General features: G+C 43.4%; 1 protein-coding gene across 1 annotated transcript in view; it reads right to left on the bottom strand.

Annotated features, from left to right (window-relative positions):
- The window catches only part of LOC145946227 (uncharacterized), a 56,548-nt gene extending 37,617 nt beyond the window's left edge, over positions 1-18,931 (bottom strand). The window contains exons 1-5 of the mRNA XM_083055753.1: positions 16,602-18,931; positions 12,192-12,281; positions 6,023-11,185; positions 2,976-3,077; positions 785-832 (exon numbers count right to left, since the gene is read on the bottom strand). Coding sequence (XP_082911879.1) covers positions 785-832; positions 2,976-3,077; positions 6,023-11,185; positions 12,192-12,281; positions 16,602-17,604 — 6,406 coding nt within the window. The 5' untranslated portion in view covers positions 17,605-18,931. The remainder of the gene's footprint in view (positions 1-784; positions 833-2,975; positions 3,078-6,022; positions 11,186-12,191; positions 12,282-16,601) is intronic.
- Positions 18,932-19,743: the final 812 nt, after the last annotated feature.

Here is a 19,743-nt window from a genome sequence, read left to right as displayed (position 1 = left end):
GATTAGAGAGAGAAATACGACAATCAATGTTATATATAATTTAAGTTATAATTTACAATAATAAATTGTTGCTAATCGTCGATCAATCGACGTGCTGTTGCGACACCAGCTGGCCGAAACGTCAAAAACATGGTTTTTGGAAACATGTATGAATTTTGCGTTATTTGTGATTGACAATGGAAATTAGCTGAAACACCAATTTCGCGAGGATAACATCTCCCGAAATTTTAACGCACACGCGCTTCCCGGTCTTATTTGGAGAAATTACAGAACGAGATTACACACGTTACTCGAAACACGCACGCATATATACGTCACACAAGCGGCCACAAGAACTTAATTACGATGCCGTCGTTAAGAACACACGTGGCTTCCCACACACACATACACACATACACACAATGCGGCTACACCCTACGCGTAATTAATTTTATTACACCTTCTAGATAGGTTTGTTAACGTAATGGAGAGGCACACTTTTAATAGCAGTCACTTTTCTCATTATATTGTATCTTCATTATTCATTTACAACGAATTTCCAGCTTGATATTTAATTAAAAGGTCAAATAAGTCACTTTTATATGTTAATTAATTAACATTTTATGGAAAATATTAGTAACGGGACCGTAAACAGATATTTTGATAGAGAGCCACGTCGATCATAAATAATATTGAATACTAATTAATTAAATCAAATATTCTCGATCGTTATGCAAAGAGTATTTATGCCCAACAACAACGAAAATACACACGTTAGTTTCACACAGTCCTCGCGCAGGTTTACCTGGTTTCGCTGACGAGGCTTTAAACGTAGGCGCAAACATAACGTTCTCTGAAAGCATGAAACGACATTTTGTCAAACAATGTGTATTTCGGATTCTCGTCGTTTCAAAGGTTTGCACTTTTCTCTGTCTATATAGCGGGACGTTTTTCTTTTTTTAGTATCCTGCATAATTTTATTACGATGATTTTTCTACAGTGTTAATTCGTTTGTGTGAAGAGGAATCTTTTTTTTTCAAGATTTAAATCGGTCTAGCTATCAATGCGGAATATCCTGATGCCTATCGCGGGTCAACGTCAACATTGCTTATATCATACGCCACGTCATCTAGAAAAGCTCTTTAAAGTTACTTTCACGATGAGACCGTCGCGCGATTCATTAATATAAAACCGATCTTGATGAACCACGAGACGAGCGCGGAAAAAGAAGGACAAAGCGAAGTGGATTGCCTTATTTATCCGCAGACTAAGTATAACGTTAACAGTACACTAGATGTCTTTTATGAATTGATCAAAGTTAATTCATAAATCAGATTTTATTCAATCTCCGTAAGTTGTTCTTTCAACCTCTTAAAATTGAATTATTTTTTTTTTTTTACACAGCGAAAGAGACAGATTTATTCGTTTCTGCCCCAATTAAATATTCTTCGCATGTTTTCCCTTAAATTTCTTCAACAATTTGGAGAACAACAATCTGATTGGACGCGATTGCCTTCCGATTCTCTTCACGCGAGGAACAACCTGTTGAAGAAATTCACAAACATCTTATCGCGGTCCTTATCCTCCCTCACCCTCTCCCTAGCCCTCAAGAAGGTCTCGTCGACCTTCCCGAAACGATCACTCACTTTTCTCCAACATTGTCACTTTACACAAGCACGATGAGGCGACGCCGCGTATTTTCGACGAGAAACAGCCCTCTCGGCGAGGTAGCACGGGAAAGTAGCACGGTAGGTGCCAATCGACTGAGAGAGAAGCGTCGCGACGCCGACGAGGCTCGACGCCGCGCCGCTCACTACGCCGACGTCGACGTCGCCCGAAAGCTGGTGTATACAGTGTAATTTCGAGTCCACCGCGCCAACCAGGGGTTATATATATATGAATGTATACGCGCGTTTCAACGATGAATGCGACTTCGATTTTTCTCAATATTTGTATATAATTTCTATATTTATATAATTATATATATATAATTTATGTATATAAAATTTCTATATTTATATACTTATATAATTATATATTTATACATTTGCATATATGTGCGTATATGTGCATTATATATTTAGTTATTATAAATGTATATATAAATATATAAATATTTAATTATACAAGGTATTTTTAAATAAGGAAGAAAAATTTTAGGAAAAGATTCTTTGTCGAAAATTAAAAGGAGTTTCATATATAAACATATAGTCCTATATTATCCTTCCCCGAGGAGTTACACTTCTCCAAAGAAGGATTTTAAAAATAAGTTTTTATATTTTTCTTGAAAACTATTGAGTTTACGAAAAACATAAAAGAAATAAAAAAGTTTCTAAAGGAATCAAGCTTTCTAACGCATATTTTTAAATAATCACATTTCGGTCCGTTAAAAAATTTTAATAAAAAATTGAATAGGGGTTGTTAGCTTCATCCCCTTATAACGATACAGGAAGATTTTAAAAAATATTAATAAATATCCTTTTTTTTATATACTAATGAAAAATATCTACCAAATTTCATTTTTTTAACTTGTCCAAAATTTGAGGAAAAAATTAAAAACCTAATTTTCATCTCCCTCTTTGAAGTGTAACTTTTCAGGGAGGGAGAAGTATATGTTTATATAAAAAAAACCCCCTTAATTGTCGACAAAGAATCATTTCCTAAAGTTTTTCACACTTATTTAGGAACACTCTGTATATATTTATATATTTTACAATATATTTATATAATTATATATTATATATTTATGAAATAATATATATATTTATGTTTTTCTCAATTTAACATAATAAATAAAAAATAACATTCGAGATTTAATTATAGTTTGACGATTCATCTGAAATATTTTCAGTCTCTCTTAGTACCAATTTTCTTCGTCGTTTACAAATTAATCTTTTATGTTGCAGAGTATTAGAGAATAATTATTTGTTTCTGAGAAAAAAATATGTGTATAATGCATGCATGCTATCAGTGATGAAGCGAAATTGCAAACGCACCTTGCCCAAGTAGAAATCCCCTGCTGATTCTCAAAGCTTTGTCAATCTCGTGCAGCAGACAGTCGCTGTCATTGTCCCTTGCCTTCGCAACGCAGCTAATCCCTTTGATTAAAAAAGCATGCCCACATCCACCAAAAAAATAAAAGAAAAGAAGAAAAGAAAGTTTTACGATAAATTAATCTCGAGCGGAGAGCGCATTTGTAAGTTTGTTAGAGCGAGCGGAACAATCTCTCTGTCGCTCAAATAAAGTCATTCGCTTTGTAAGAAAAGAAAAAAAAAAAAAAAAAGAGAGGGGGATGAATACATCGATCGGCATCCGAGAATACAAAAATTCCCTCGTGTCCACAGACGAATGCCTAAATTCGCACATTTAACTCCGACGAGACGCGCGCGCTGTGGCTAAACTTTCGTGCTAAAATTAGAATAGAAAATAAACGAACGCTTCGGTAACCGCGTTGAAAGGTTCACTAGACTTACGAAATGCAAATAACCGACAGTTAGTTAATAATAATAGGCGAGCGAGCTGGCAATATGTCAATGAAAGTTAACATTGTTGCGTGTCGGAGACAGGTGACTTTTATCGAATATCGATTTTATTGCATATCTAATATATACAGCTTGTCCCTGTATATTATTGTTGCGAGCGTTAACCGACGTGAAAATATTTAAACAAAACATGCACTCGTGCCGCATTGTAATTCATTTATTTACATGTATTAGTATTTATCGTCATAGTAAACTGACAATGAGAAAAATTGAAAGAGCGAACGTGCGATATTATATTGTATCATGCTATATCATAACAGCGTGAAAAAGTCACTTGTAGATGAAATATGAAGACAATCGATTCCATTAGGCACCGAAATCAATGGGAGGATCTAATTGTCATTTGTTTTTTCCTCAATAAAATAAGAATTATCAGTTCTCAAGAGGAAAGATGTAATATTGCAATATCGAAAAATGTTTCCCTCGTTCTCCGATTTCATTAACAAGCGCGACACTTACATAGAGGTCTACCTCTCGTGGAGAGAGCGAGCGGGCCAGTAGGCCAACATCGCGCGAGTGATTCAAAATAGCCGAAAAAACGCAAGACGGTGGTTCTCCCCGACTAGCCGAAACGCGAGTGGCCTATTTCTCATTTCCGCGCGCGGAGGCTCTTATATTTAGATTTTCATCCTCCATGAATCACGCATGTCGCGCGGATGCGGGAGGCGAATCGCGATCCGCCACTTTTCCGCGGCGAGATATTCGTTTCGGGTCGAAATAAATGTCTAGAAAACGTGTCGTGTCGACTAGAACGTTTTGTACGCAATCCTACGTTATTGCGTCGTCGCTTTTCGAGGGGAAAGTTGAAAAAAAAGAAAGAAAGAGGAACAAATCACTGGATGTAGGGTGAGTCAACTGAAAACCTTAAATATTTTGTATCTCGTAATTTATTGAATGTAAAAGGAAAAAAGAATTCTCTTCGTCGGACCCAAGACTTGCCTTCCATCTTTTTGAGTATCTTCCACATTTGCAAGATCTTGCCTAGTGATTTTTACGTCTTTGGACTGTTGAAATGGAAGGCAAGTCTCAGAGGGTCGATTCTGAAAATGTGAAAATTATAAAAATAGCGAATTTATTAGACTTGGATCAATAAAATCATACATTTTCTATTAAATTCGCTCATTTTTGTCATTTTGATCCAGTTTGTGATTCAGAATCGATCCCCAAGTCCAAAGTGTGATGCATGCCTACGCTCTAAGGTAAAAAACTTTTTTTCTAAGGGTATCTATGCACTTTCGAAGCACTGAAACACTTGTATTGCATGCATGGAGACTACATAGAAAAATGATGTAGGTGTGTATCTTTTGCATTCAATAAATTACAAGATAAAAAATATTTGAGTCGACTCACTTATGTAATAACGCGACGTGCGTGATTAAGTATTATTCCGCGGCTGATCGAACCGCTCGAGAGAATCGAAACGTAAGCGACATGTGACGCAATTTGATAGCCTCTGAGCCACCCCGTTGATATCCGTTATCGCGGTTCATTATCCGCGGATTGAACAACACGACGGTGGACCCGGCCGAAGCTCGAATGTTAATGCAATAATTTTCCATCGCGTCGCTTTGATGAATCGATTTCGGGGTTTCAGAATGAATACCAAAATATATGTATATATACATACGAGTGTCGATCGTGTCGGATTTACGTCATGGAATATTAAATCCCGCTTTGCACCGAACGACACGGATGAAGCCGATGATAAAAAATAGCGCGTAAATACGTATTTATTAATGTCGCGTTAGAGCCGCGTGTCGCGATACAACGCTTTATTTATTATTTACACGAGAGCGATTATCGATTACGGGACGAGATATTAATCGGATTTATTCGGGAACCCCGGGGCGCGATTTGGATGCTGCGCGAGATCCGAACCGCCGTCGAATATATAGAGGATTCGCGATGCTCCACACGCTTCCGCTTTATCGTCGAGAACTAATTTCGCCTTCCGAGAGTTGTCTAGGAAAACGTATTTACTGTAATGAGATTTCCGTTTTCGACGTTACCGCTTGTCTCCCTTATTGAGGAAGTTCGTCTAAACCGCCGACGTTCGTCAAAGACGAGAATTCCTGACTTTCGATAAATCTCCGGCGCTTTAATTAGAATCGTCAGGATGAGGGTATTTTTTATATTTTACAATTTTCGAATTTGAAAAAAAAGAAATTAATCGGAAACTAATTACTATCTCCTTCGTTCAACAGTCTTCGCGTTGTCGACACCGCAGGCGGACGGATAGAGAGAATTAGCATAATACCATCAACATCGTTAGTGACGACAAACACTAAGGCATCTACGAACGTCGAGACAAGATGCGCGCGCTACGTTAGTTGGTTGGTTACAAAAAGGGGAGGCATCGTCTCCTCGGACTTTCCGTTTCCCCGGCGCTCGGGACGGGACATCACTCTCTGAGCAGCCATCAACCCACCAATCATATCTCGCAACACGACGAGCAACACAGCAAAATCCATCGTCCATTCCATTCGCCGTAACTCACTCACCGCCCGCCTCGTCCTCGGACATGGTGGAGATGTTCAGGAACTCCCGCAGGTGCTTCGGCAGCTTGCCGGACGCGTCCCGCAGCTCCTTGCCGTCGATCAGGAACCTCGCGTTAATCACGTTCTCCTCCTCCCGCTCCTTCTCGGGATCCGTCTCGTCGAGATCGATCCCGCACCTGTTCAACCTCTTCCGCGCCTTATCGATGAACTCCCTAGCCATCGCGCTCATGTCACCCCTGTCATCGGTCTTACGCCCCATGTCCTCGCGCGAACTGATCTTCACGACCTTGTGGCTCTTCCGCTCCTGTCGCTCCAGCACCTTGTCCACGTACTCGTCGTACATCCGTTGGCGAAACGCCTCGCCATTCGTCGGCAACGTCGTCGGTCTCTCTTTCCACTCGCGCCGAGTTTCCTTCTCATTAGACACCTTGGAATCGTTCCTCGGCGTCTCCTCGGACGTGCCGTTCCCCGATGTTCCCTTCGCGTCTCCCCCCGTCGTCCCCCGGGTGATCACGTGGCGCTGCTCGTCCTTACGCTCGATACTCTCCGAGAATTCCTCGCGAATGCCGTTCTCGTGAGATACCTTTGTGGAAAATTGCCGACTCCCCGCTCTATCGATCGTCTCCGTGCGAGTCTTTTCCACATTCCGCGATTTCTCTCGCCAGCGTTCCCGCTGAATTTCCGGTTTCTCGCTTCGACGGCTATCATTTTCCAGGAAGCGCTCGTTGCTCTTCTCCTCGCGGTTACCTGGCTGCCTCCGTTGCTCATCGTTTTCGCGTTCGAAATTTACGTCACCTCTCTTCTTCCCGGTTCTTTCTTCGATGGGCGACGTTTTCCGTAAGTGCGTTTGAAATTCCTCGAAGGCCTTCCTCTCCTCCTCCTCCGCCAGCAAGACATTCTTCAGCTGCTCCTCCAACAACTCGATGTACTTGAGCTGCTGAACAAAGTACTCCTGCGGCAACGAGCCTCTCCTGTCACCGTCCAGTCGCCGCGACGTTTCCGTCTGCAGGGTCTTCAGCTTGTCCATGATCCCCACCGCGGCCACCTGCTTCAGCTTGTCGGTCTCGTGACGCGAGGGTCTTCGCGGCTCCAGGTGACTCCTCGGCGGATTCTGATCGAAGATGCTCGTCGTGTCGATGCACGATCTGTCGACCGTAACCGCGCGCTTCGGCAACGGCGGCACCTCCAATCTGTCATCGATCAGCGCCGGATTCACGTGTCTGCCGGGATCGGCCGATCTTCGAAGAAGAGGCGGCGTCCTCTTCCCGACGACGTCCATCGATCGATCGATGATGGCGCTTCTCGATCTCTCCGAATCGCGGACTGTCGCGGCGCCGTTCGCCAACGGATGACGATGTCCGTCGGTCTCCGCCGCGCTGGACCGCGGTTTCGTAATCTTAAGCTGATCGATCACGTGACCACTCGGCTTATCGTCGCCGTCCTCGCCCCTCGTCGCCGCCAGAAATAGCTCGTTCGCGGTGGCACTTCGGTTATCGCGATTTACTAGATTCGACCAGTCGCTCGGTCGGGCGACCTTGAGACTTTCTTGACCTCCGCTCCGCCCTGAGGAATCTAGGGCATCGTTCTCGGTCGTCGTTTTCGTTCCTCCGTTTCGTTCTTCCTTGATAATCTCCAGTAGCCTGCAGCTCGATCTCTCTGTCATAGTATCTTGAAGAGTCGCTCGAGAAGACGAGGCTTTCGAGGTCGCGTCATCGTCTATCCGAGTCGTCGGACGGATCTGTACTCGATATCGCGGTACAGGAACGCATCGCGGCTGGTCCTCTCGATAACTGTAGCGATTTAGAAACTTGCGGTGAAGATCCAGCAGGGTGTCCGCGCTCGCGCGCACCCGCGAGGCCTGCTGCGACGGCGACAGGCACACCAGGAGTCTGGGATCCTCCGAGGTGGACAGAGCCCGCCATCGTTCCTCCATCTCGCCGTCCGCTGACTCTGACAACTCAATATTAACGCTAGTGCGGTCTGAAACAGCGTTTACAATGTCGTTAGGCCGAAGCGGCGGTTCGCTCCCGTCCTGGGTTTTCGTTAGTTCGCGTCGTCGAGCATCACTCACTCCATGCAACGCTTTCAATCGCCGGGCGTTATCGTTATGCTGCGCACTCGTCCACGGCACGTCGTTCACAAACCTCTGCAGAATCCGCAGACTCTCGAAGATGTTCAGCTTGGGCGCGGTGATCTCGTCGATCATCTGCGACCCGAACGGCATGGATAAGATTCTCCTCACGCAGAGCTCCCGAAGGGACGACGGTCGCTTCGAGACTTCTTCGCGAACATCCTCGGTATCGTTCAGGTCGTAAAGATCCTCCACGGGCGAGTAAGAAACCGGCTGCGGCGATTTCGAGTTCCCCTCTGACGTTTCATCTGCGCTCTTCAGCAACGTAAGCTTTCGCTTCAAAGGGGAGTCTTCCTCGTTATTCTCCTTCGTTTCGTGAACGATCGTATCGATGTCGGCCAACGACGCGTCCAACGAGCGACGCTTCACGGTGTTCAAGGACGTGGTGCTGCTGGAGGAATCGTGTCCTTGAACGTCGCCCTCGGGCGAGGGATTTTCGCTCGCCGAGACGTCCGGCCTTTGAGAGCTCGCCTCGTCGTCGGACGAATTCCTCGCGTTGCTCTGCCGAGACGCTGAGCTGCGAGTCTCCTCCTCTTCGTGCTTCTCTTCGTGCCTCTCCTCGCGCTTCGACTCCCACGTCGAATATTTGAAATCGCGCTGGTTAGCGCTCGAGCTTTTCTCGTGTCGTTCGATCATCCTCGAAGTCTCCGACTTCTTCTCGCTCTTCGTAAATCGCTGAAAGACGCTCGACTTCTCCTTCCTCTCTTCTCGCTCGGACCTTCCCTTAGTCTTCGTACTCGAATTCCCCATCGTCGATCCTCCGCCGCTTCGCTTCGCCGAGGAATCCGATTTAGCGTCTTTCGACGACTCGTAGGTCGCAGAAGGAACCTTCTTCCGCGAATCTTCGTCCTGGTGCGAAAAAAGGCACCTCTGCACCTCCGCGTCACCCTCCTGCCGGCTCGGCGGTGCGCTTCGATCGTGTGTCGCCGCTGCAACAAGCGTCGCCGCGACCTCCCCTTCCCCGCGACGCGTTATTTCCGTCCTCGTCGCGCCTGCCAACGCGACGCTGAGCGTTCCGACGTCGCGCGAGCATGACGGATCATCGTCGCGAATACCCGATGACGCGATCGATCGGCTTTCCTCAGTGTTACCTTTCGAAACAATGCCCGTCTGACTTAGGGACTTCTCGCCGACGACAGTCGAAGAAAAAGAAGCAGAAGAAGAGCTACCGGAAATTTTCCTCGACGCGGAAGACCTTTCGCGAGTTTCCGGAAGTTCTGGTCGTTGCGGCGACTCGAGAGGCTGATGTTGAATGTTAGGGCAGCTCGAGATATAGTCTATTTCAGGTAGCGCCGGTGGTCTCTGAGGCTCGTAGCCGAAACTGGACGATCTTCTAGGTGGAACAGGCGGAGATCGTTTCATTCGCGACGGACTCGAGGATGAATCAGCCTCCTTCTTCGTTTGTGATACGTCGGGGGGATGGTTGATCACCGTTTCGGCGAAGTCTTTCGGCGAAACGCCGCGTTCCTCCGATTCACTGGCAAGCGTCTCGTCCTCGGGCAATAATTTATTACCTTTCGCTTCACTCGCCTCGCTTGCTGTCACGTTACTTTTCATCGTCTCCTTTGCCTCATCGACGTTCTCCTCTTTATCATTCGCGACGTTTTCAGCATCCTCTTCCACGATCTCGATTTTCTCGATCCTTGAATTATCTTGCGTCGCTATAATTTCCATAGATTCGCGAGACAGCATGTCATCTTTCTCGTTTGTTACTTCATCAGCAAATATGGTATCCTTTGTTAATTGCTTTTCAGGATTCGCCGAACTCGTCTCAATATTTTGCTCGACCTCTTCGCGATTATTTACTTTGTAGCTCGAATTTAATTCCGAAACGTCACCTTCCGTCGTCTCGATCTTAATCTTAACATCACATTCCAGCTTCTCGGAAGCTCTCTCGAGCTTTTCAGGATCGTCCGTCCTCCTCTCGACGGAACGTCTATCTTCGCGCCGATACTTGCTGATCTCCTCGTTTATGAAATCCCTGATGTGCTGCGCCTCGTCCTCCGACAGTCTCTCGCCCTCCTCCTGGATGATGTCCAGGAAGCTACGGGCGTAATGCGACGCCGCCGACATCGAGCGCTTCCTCGTCTTCCGGCGCGAGACTCCGATCGCTTTTTCCATGTACTTGCTCTCTTCCGTCAAAACGTCTCGTGACACGTCTTTCTCGAGAGATCGTCCTGCGTCCTCCGCCACTTCCTCGGAGAAGCTCGGGAGTTGTAGGCCCTCGATGAAGGTTCGCAGCTTCCTCTCCACATCCTTGGGCATCACCGTGGCGCACATCGAGGTCGGCGATTCCGTTTCCGGTTTGGAGAACTTCCTCTGCGCCACAAAGTGCTGCTGCCCGACTCGCTCGTTCAAGAACTTGGATTCTTCGGAACTCTTGAATCCTTCGACCTTTTCCGCAGCAGACTCGAGCTCGACGATCGTCGGCTGGCAATCGACCTCCGTATCGCTGTCGTCGACCTCCCGAATCTCCAATCGACTTCCATTCGCTCGCGAGAGCTCGGTCCTCTCGTAGCCAGGAAACGGCCGTATCGATTCCACCGGCTCCGATATCGTCACCGTCGTCCAGTCGCCGCTTCCGGTCTCCAGGATACCCACCCCGGCGATATGGCCGATCGTCGCCTCCAGAGGTAGACTGCTGACGGTCGTAATCTCGATCGTCCCCGGGCGAGACTCCTTCAGTTCGACCTTCTCGATCCTGCATTTATCGTCCGGTTGGATTCGATATCGGCGACTCGACGATCCGCCTTCGATCGGGTCGTCCGAAACGGAATCCTTCAAGTCGATGATGTTGTCGTCATCGTCGTCGTCGTTCCTCGAGGTCGCCGGTGGCTGTTCTTCAGGTTTCCTCTCGGGGTTCCGCGACGATTCCGCGACATTCGCCGGAAGACGCTCAAGAGACGGTCGGTTTCGTCGGTTCCGATTCTTGCGGCCGCGGTTCCGATTCCGCGCGCTGCCACCCTGAGGCATCCCGAAGACGACCTCGCTGTCCTCCGCGTCGGTCGCGTAATCCGAGAGATGATCGCGATATCCTACGACGACGTTTTTCGCGACATTCGTGGAAGAAGCTCTCAGAGCGCGCGTTCCGCCCTCTTTTTCTTCTCTATTTTTCTCTCTCGCGCAGGATTCTCCGTAAATATCCCGTCGCGGTCGTTTTACGTAACTTCTCCGAGCTCGTCCGTTTTTCGCCTCCACGTAACGTTTCGCTATATACGCGTTCTCTACTCGGGACTTTTCTCTCTGTCTCTCTGTCTCTCTCTTTCACGTGCGTTTCCGACGCGGCTTTATTTTTACGTTTAAAGACGACGGCTCGTTACGATTTCCCTGCTTTTCGCGGGAAAAATCAGCGGAAATTTAAAGTTTCTAAGAGTATTACGTGAAAAAAAGCTGTTACTGTATAGAAGAATATTAGGCAGAAAGTTATAGCTTCGATCTCTCCCACGAATTTCTATTGAACACATGGATGTCTCGGGACTGAGGCATAAACAAGTTTATTAACGAAAATAAATATTTAAGAGATATATTAAAATTAAAATACTTTCTTTAAATTTCTTTAATAACACTAATTTATAAAAAAAATTTTATTTTTTTATTTTTTAAACCAAACACCTTGTCTGGTTTAAAATAATTTTTGGTTGTAAACTAGTATAATTTAATAACTACTCAAAAATTATTCTTCTTTAATCGAGAATCTTTGACAACTGCTGATATTTTAATCTTCAGATACATTTTTATATTTAATTTCCGAGAAAATTTGCTACACTACAACTTTAATATATACGTACCCTGCATCTTTTATTTATATTTTAGATCCTAGTTTCTTTCCTACTTGAGACAATTCGACATGTTTTTAGGGAGATCGTTCCATCAGACAGTTGCAATCGCAAGATGACGCTTGATGAAGAAAAGAAGAGAGAAGAAATCGCGTGTATGTACAGTGTTTTCAGTGATCATGCAAACAAGCGTGGTCCAATCCAGCATCCCGCAACTATATATATATCCCGTCTCCTTTTGTCGATAACGAGAGGACCTACTTACTTTTCTTAACGTCGCTTCGTTGTTGTTCGCTCTGGCAGCTCTTCAGAGCACCGTTCTGATTAGCGTAGTTCTGCTCGACTTTTGTGTCATCTGAAAGAAATGGTTTCGATGTTACGGTGCGCGAATCTCAGAAAAATTGTCTCATTCCAAGTTAAAAATTATCTTCGTTTGCTCGCAACATAAACTGTGATTAAAATTTTTTTAATATAAAATTATAATACAAATAAATATAAATAAAATTACAATATAAATTTTTAAATATAAATAACATTCAAGAAGAGAGAAAATTTTTAAACTTTATATTGCTTTATGCAAGATTCCTCGACACATGATATTCTCATGACAGATCTCCGGAAGATGCTAATCTAACAGTCTTTCACGCACTATATCGATTAGTCAGTCCACAAAAAAAAATCGCGAGTATGTGTGCGTGCACGAGACACGCGCGTTAAATTTAGGCGAGGATCCCGACGACGATCATGTCGTCCGTGTTAAAACGTCAACCACCAGCAAATCATATCGCATGGCGCGATGTCGCGACCTGTAGGGTTCGTGAATCGCGATTATGCACTGACCACACGACGAGTGGACCCGGACTACTCGCGTAAAACGCGCCCGCGTTCCCCACCCGAGTCAAGAGTCACGTGTTTCGTCGTGCATCTACATACATTGCATACCTCACATGTTCGATCCAGGTGAATCTGTATGATGCGTACGCACACGGAAAGAGAATCCCGTCATCGGAATTTCTATAGTGCTTCGATCTCAAAATTCTCACTTATTCCGCGATCAAAGATGTTACATATAGTAGCCAGATAGCAAACGTGCACCATTTTAACGTCGAATAACGTCATTAGACGTCAAAATAATGTCATTTTGACGTTTAATAACGTCAGTTTGCTACTTGGAATATAGTTTGGGTATACGAATCAGCCTACACTTCCCAGGTAGCAAGCGTACATCATTTTGACGTCTCGATGACGTCATTAAATGTCAAAATGACGTCATTTTGATGTCTATGACGTCAGTTTTGATTAGATGTTAGATACGTCAAATAAGAGTACTCGACAAAATTTTTATCGCAAAATGTACCTCCTTTTTATAAGAGAAGGGACGGAGGATATCTACAGAAGAGAGTACAAGTATACATACACATACACGAAACTGTGTGTGCAGGGATACAATTGTGACGCGCATTAGCACACAGGGGTACGCACGTACACACGTATACGCGTCCCCTCTAGAATCCCCTCTGAATTCATGAATAGCGCCGCTTCCGAGTTGGACTTCCTTCCGAGCACACAATGCCGGTCGAGCGACTGTCGACTCGCGCACCCATCTATTTTCCACACTTTTCATTGCGTCACGGCACGGACGCACGCACACACGTGCGTCGCATGAGATCCGGAAGTGACGGAGTAACTCTTTTTATATAGATTTATTTTTTTTTTTTTTCGTCGAACGAACGCGCCTTCTCGTATTTCAGCGAGTTGACCCGTTTAATTCGGCGACGCTCATCGTAACTCGATCCGGAGCGAAAGGAGCGAATGTAGCTAAAATAAGGAATCCGATGGAACGGAAGCTCGATAGTATTAGTCGTAAAAAAGCCTACGCTCTGCGCAGATCGGATAGTTGTGACCTTGCGGTTACGCAACGAAAGTCACCGAGTGCGATAAAATATATCGTATTAATTGCGTAATTCGATCGAAGAAGCTTAGATAGCAGAATTGGAGGCTGTCACAAACACGATAGAGGGGGATGAAAATCGGGGTGGATACAGATATAGTATTACATAATTCCATAATTATATATATATGTATATATATAATTATATGTATTCTATATATAATTATATACATATACAGGATGTTTCCTAAGTAAATACAAAACATTTAAAGGGATATTCCTTGACTTATTTTATGAAAAAAAAGTCATAGAAACATATACATTCTAAACTGCTTTGTTTTCAAAATACAAAATGTCAAAATTGTGAAAAAAAATATGAAAAATGTGGGGGATATAGACTGACTATAAGCACACCGAACTTCGAATCTTCAAAATATTAAACAGAATAAAGCAGGTGGCTTATTGATACACATGATATTCAGCTTTTAAATTACAGTTTTTACAATTTTTATTTAATTTAATTTCAATTTTTTAATTTAATTTGAAAACTGTTTATCGTTTCAAAAAAATCAAGAGCCAATTTTAGAGTTTCAGTTGGGGATTTTTAAAAAATTATTAAACTTGGAAAAAAACAGTGGCGTACCATTTTCATTAAAAAAACTTAATATGATTATTTATATACGCACGACCCTGGTGAATCTAAAAATGTTTTATAATTTCATTAAAAAATGGTTCATAATATCACATATACGTGTATCAAATCTGAATAAAATATCTTTAAACGTTTTTGAAATTTTCAAAATTTTTATTTTTTTTCACAACTTTGACATTTTGTATTTTGAAAACGAAGCAGTTTAAGATATGTTTATAAGACCTTTTCTTCATAAAATAAGCCAAGGAATATCCCCTTGAATTTTTTTTACTGTACTTATTTAGAATTATACACTCTGTATAATTATATAATTATATATGTATATTATATATATATTAATGTTATTAATATTATATATTCTCTTTCTCTCTCCCATAAAAATTAATACAAACCCCGGTCCCTTTTAATTTACAGTCGCGTTATTATGAAAAAAAAACTGCACACGGCTGGCTTCACGGTATAAATTACGTGACGGATTTTTCCCCGGGGAAAAATTAGAGGGGAGACACACGCGCATTTATAGCGAGCCGGTACCGGGACCCCATGTTCGCCATGGGCGCGTTAATACGCACGATGGGTGCGTCCCGTCATGCCCCGAAGGTGCCAAGCCCACGTTTCCGCGATCCGACGTCTTCCATCTTCGTCTCCGGATGGTCTCTCCTGCCCTGCCTTCCTGCGCCCTTCGCGTCCTTCTCGCGTCGCGTCGGGGGATTTCCTTCGATCCGATCGCCACCGCCGTCGCTCATCGCTTGCGCAATCCCAGGTCGGCGTGACATATTTTATTGCGCGTCCGTTGCATAATCGATCGTCACGCATCGCGTACATTCGACGGATCTAAGAGCCCGCGCTCTCGTGTCTGATTTTTACATTCAACGCGATTTCCGTGAAAAATCGCAGAGCGTCATTTTTAATCGAAATAATTATTTTTTAATTTTAAAGATATTTTAATTTTAATTATTTTTTAATATTATAGATATTTAACGGAATGATATAACTTGGATATAAAGATCCCAAATTATACTCTCTCTGATACCAACTGGGTTTGATCATTTGAGGATTGATTCAACTATTAATTCTACTCTATTAAATTGGTCGTTTAATGTGGTTAAAGCGTGCGCTTTTTTACATTTTCCAAGTACGCGAACAAACTGTTCTAGATATCTAGCGTGCGACTTGTTCGCGATAAAGAAACAATTTCCGTTCGAACAAACCCGCTCAACAAACGGAGATTGCCATTTCCGGTGACGCATTGTTCGATCGAGACTGCGACTGCGAATTTTGCGACGTAAATCGAAAGCCATCGTTTCGATCGACCGTAATATCGATAAATGTCGAGCACGGAAGACTGTCGCGAAGAAATTGTTACGATAATTTTGTCGTTGACTTCAACAAATATGATTAAAATAAATCATGTAAGAGAATAATAGAAATACCGATAAAAATACGAATGATTGCTCATTATTTAAAAATTCATTATTTCAAAAAATATGAGAAAATTAATATTTCTTCTTACTATTTTTCAAATTATATAATAAAATTAATTAATAATAAATTAATAAATTAATAATTAATTTATTAAATTATTTATTAAATTATTAAATTAATAAATTAATAATAAATAATGATTAGTAAATGATTAACTGATTAAATTAATGATTAATGATGTAATAATCGCTTGGTTTTATTAACTAACAGCGTCGACGTGGTTATAACTCTAGTACATCCTTCCTATTTAAAGAATCGGATGACCCTCAAAAAGCGAACGTAATGACGCGTTACTAATTGCACCGTTTCGTTCGTTACGGCAAGAACGGCCTATAAGTGCGATCGAATTTCAGCGACAAGAAGCGCACTGTTGATGTCAACGCGAAATTGGATTGATGCGAGAGAGAAACTTGGGTTCCAACCGCGCAAAACGTTCGTTCAGCTCGTAATTAAATTATTAACACTGTTTTTGCAAAAATTTCCGATACCTCAATGATTAAACATTATTTAAACAATGTTTATCCGTAAAAAAATCTACGAAAATTTTATGAATATTTTTTACACACATAATACATGTTATCCACCTGTTCCCTTCAAATATATACAACCCTATATGTTCCCCAATCGACTTTAATCGCTATACCTACCGTTCCCTGTTTCGACATCAAACACGTTCGAACTCTCGCCCGGCGGTTTGTCTGGACAAAAGTCCAAGCCCTCGTCCACCTCCTCCTTCGTAATCTCCGTCTTTACACGATTATTCGATCCCACCCCTTCGTAGTCTTCCTCCCCGAGTCTCAACCCTTCCCCGTGTTCGACAGATGTTCCCGAAGGCTTCACCTCGTCCTTGAAGCGAACGGTCTTGTTCTCGCGCGCCGCGAGAAACACCTGTTCGCCGTGTCGGTTCTTCAAAATCGGCGCCCTGACAAATAGATCCAGCATCGTGCGCTCGATCTTCAGATGCTCCTCCACGATGCGGTCCAGCGTGTCCGCGTACGATCTCTCGGAAACGTCGTTTTCGCGAGTCAGGCCCTGGCTCGGGCGGAATCCGTCGGGAGAGCTTCTCAACATCTGGGATCCGAGGGTCCAGGGTCCCTCGGGGATCGCCACGGTATTCATCCGCCTGAAATCCAGGCTGTTCAGCTTGTTCTCAAAGTTCTGCCGGGTCTCCGTGTTGCGGAAACACGGTGGCGGATCGATGAGGAACTTGAGCGCCTCCAGGTGCTCGTAATATTCACGCTCGAGCTCCCCGGCAACCCCGTTGACTCCCTTCTGTCCGGTGTCGTTGACTCTCGACGTATCTACCCTCATGGGAATCTTCCTCTTCCTCAGGTGTACTCCGTTCAGCGTCCACGGAATTCCCACGCGTCTTGACGGTTCGGCCTCGTCGTTTCTGACGAGAAGCTTCTTCGGACGCTTATTCCGACGTTTCCACGAAGCGCTGAAGCTACGCATCGCGGTCAGAAATCGAACATTGGAGGTTGACGGAGAGGACTCCAAGTGACGACGGTGATGACGATGTTGACGGCGTCGAGTGGACGGACGTTTCGTCGTCACCAGAGGATCCGTCGTCTCGTTGCAGCCTCGCCATCGCGACGAACGTCGCCGATTAAACGTCATCAGACATTGAGCGCAATCGAAGAGTTTCATCTTCCTTGAAAGATCGATTTTGTCCGAATTTATTTAATTTTATTCTCCTTGTATATATAGTTCTATTCGATTCGAAATAAGCTCCACAATTGTCCCTCGTTCGAGCTTCATTAATTATCATTGATCCAACGGCGGCCTCATCATTGAATTCACTTTCGTCGCGTGATTTGTCCCGCAACAAATTTATCGCAGCGATGCCCTTTCCTTCGTCATCATTACGCAACCACGTGCAGCTTCATTAAACGGCGATTCGCGACTATTGTCGGATAATACACGCATTGTTGACGATCGCGTCATTCGCATCGCCAGTCATCCCCTGTTGCGTTGTATGTACGCATTTCCTGATTGAACACTCATCGGCATTTCCTTTTATATCGACTCGAACATTCGCTCGATCAAGCGACAAAGTTAACGAAAAAATTATTATATATACGAGAAATTATATCGGTCGATCGCATAATTGTCCACGGTTTCTTGCACCATATCTGTCATTTAAGCATCTCGCGTTTCATTAAATTTTATTACGCCGCGCCGAGAAAAAATTGTACGACTCAAAGCTATATACTCACGTACTTCATTATGGCTTTAACACACTTTCGCGTTTTTTTTCATTATTTTTTTTTTTTTTAACTGCGATCAACCTCCAATTTTCGACCGTATCCGAAAATTTTCGCGCTAATTTCACCCTTTTTTTGAAACGGACGATGCAACGCGGTTCGAAATTCGATTACTCGGCGCGGCGCGCTCGACAAGGCGTTCCCTGATACTGAACGGGAAGGTGGGTCTCGCAGGCCTGGAAAAGGAAGAAGCGGAGACGACGAGGGTCGCCTCCTCGCGATGCAGGGCCTTCTCGGAGAGCCGAGGGTGCGCCGGCCACGGAATTGCCGCGTGTCGTTGTGGTCGCAGGTGTACCCGTACGTAGATGAGAGCGTACATGCGAACCTGGGACAGGTGTGTCGCGTGTGCGTGGGACACGCACACACGCTAAGCGAAGCGTGGGTATATATGCCGTCTGGATGTGCACTGTACCGCGACGACGAGCGGGCAATTTGGAGAAAAGAGCCGGTAATAATGGCCAGAGTGGTGGGATGATCCGTATTTATGGTCAACGTACACGTCATACGCTGCACTTATTAGGCTCGTTGTTATCCTCGGCTAGAGTCCGAGAGTCGAAACTGAGCGGCCAATTAGCGACGATTAATTAACAACAGCCTTCGACGCATAATCTCTCGACATAACAGGGTGTCTACTCAAATTTCGTAAAAAATTTCTTTGAGAATTCTCTGATCTTCCAGATATTTTCGTTTAAATTTCAAGTAAAATAAGAAAATTTGTAGACGCAGCTTTTTAAAATAAGTTTCTTTGCTGCATGCGCTTTCTAATGTTTTCTATTCATACGATTCCAAAATTATCAAGTGTGCAGTTTTTCTAGCATTTAATTGATTTATTAATTGTAAAATTAATTTGGACAATAAGTGCGATATATCACTATATCTCAACACTAAAAATATATGCAAAAATATATAAAACAAAAAATAATTTAGTATAAATGTCTTAAAGAATACTAATTTATTTAAATAAATTATTTATTAAATTATTATTTATTTATTTATTAAATGAATAAGGAGTACTAATTTATTTAAATGTTACCTATTAAAAAAAATTGAACAATTTTCTATGAAACTTACATAAGATCTTGATATTTTGAAAAATAGATCTTTAATTTAAAAAATTACATTTTTAAAAAAACTTAAATATTGCAAAGATATGTTAGACATATATTTCTTAAATACTAAAGAAGAGTAAAATTATCAAAAAGGCAATTTTTTTTTAAATTCTCTAAATTCCAATCAAATTCCATGAGAATTCTCTGATTTTTCAAGAGGTAAAACAAATTCCCTGAGAATAGCAGGTTTTCAAGGTTTTTCCCGGGAGCGTACACCCTGTATAATCTTCAAAATATTTTTTTAACGTTTCATATAAGTGTATCGCAAAATCTTGGGTTGATGAAAAAAAAATTTGCTTCCATCGATTTTTAGAGCACGGAAGGCCGACTTGATTAATTCGGCCAACCTAAAAGCTGTCACCGAGGCTAACTTCTGTCGCTGTCGCGCATAAAGGAACAGGCCGCCATTGTCC

The sequence above is a fragment of the Prenolepis imparis genome, unplaced genomic scaffold (genome assembly GCF_030444845.1).
Source record: "Prenolepis imparis isolate NDT839.2.m4 unplaced genomic scaffold, iyPreImpa1.0 SCAF_15, whole genome shotgun sequence".
Lineage (NCBI taxonomy): Eukaryota > Metazoa > Arthropoda > Insecta > Hymenoptera > Formicidae > Prenolepis > Prenolepis imparis.
Note: the sequence above shows the minus strand (reverse complement) of the source record. Positions and strands in the feature narration are given on the sequence as shown.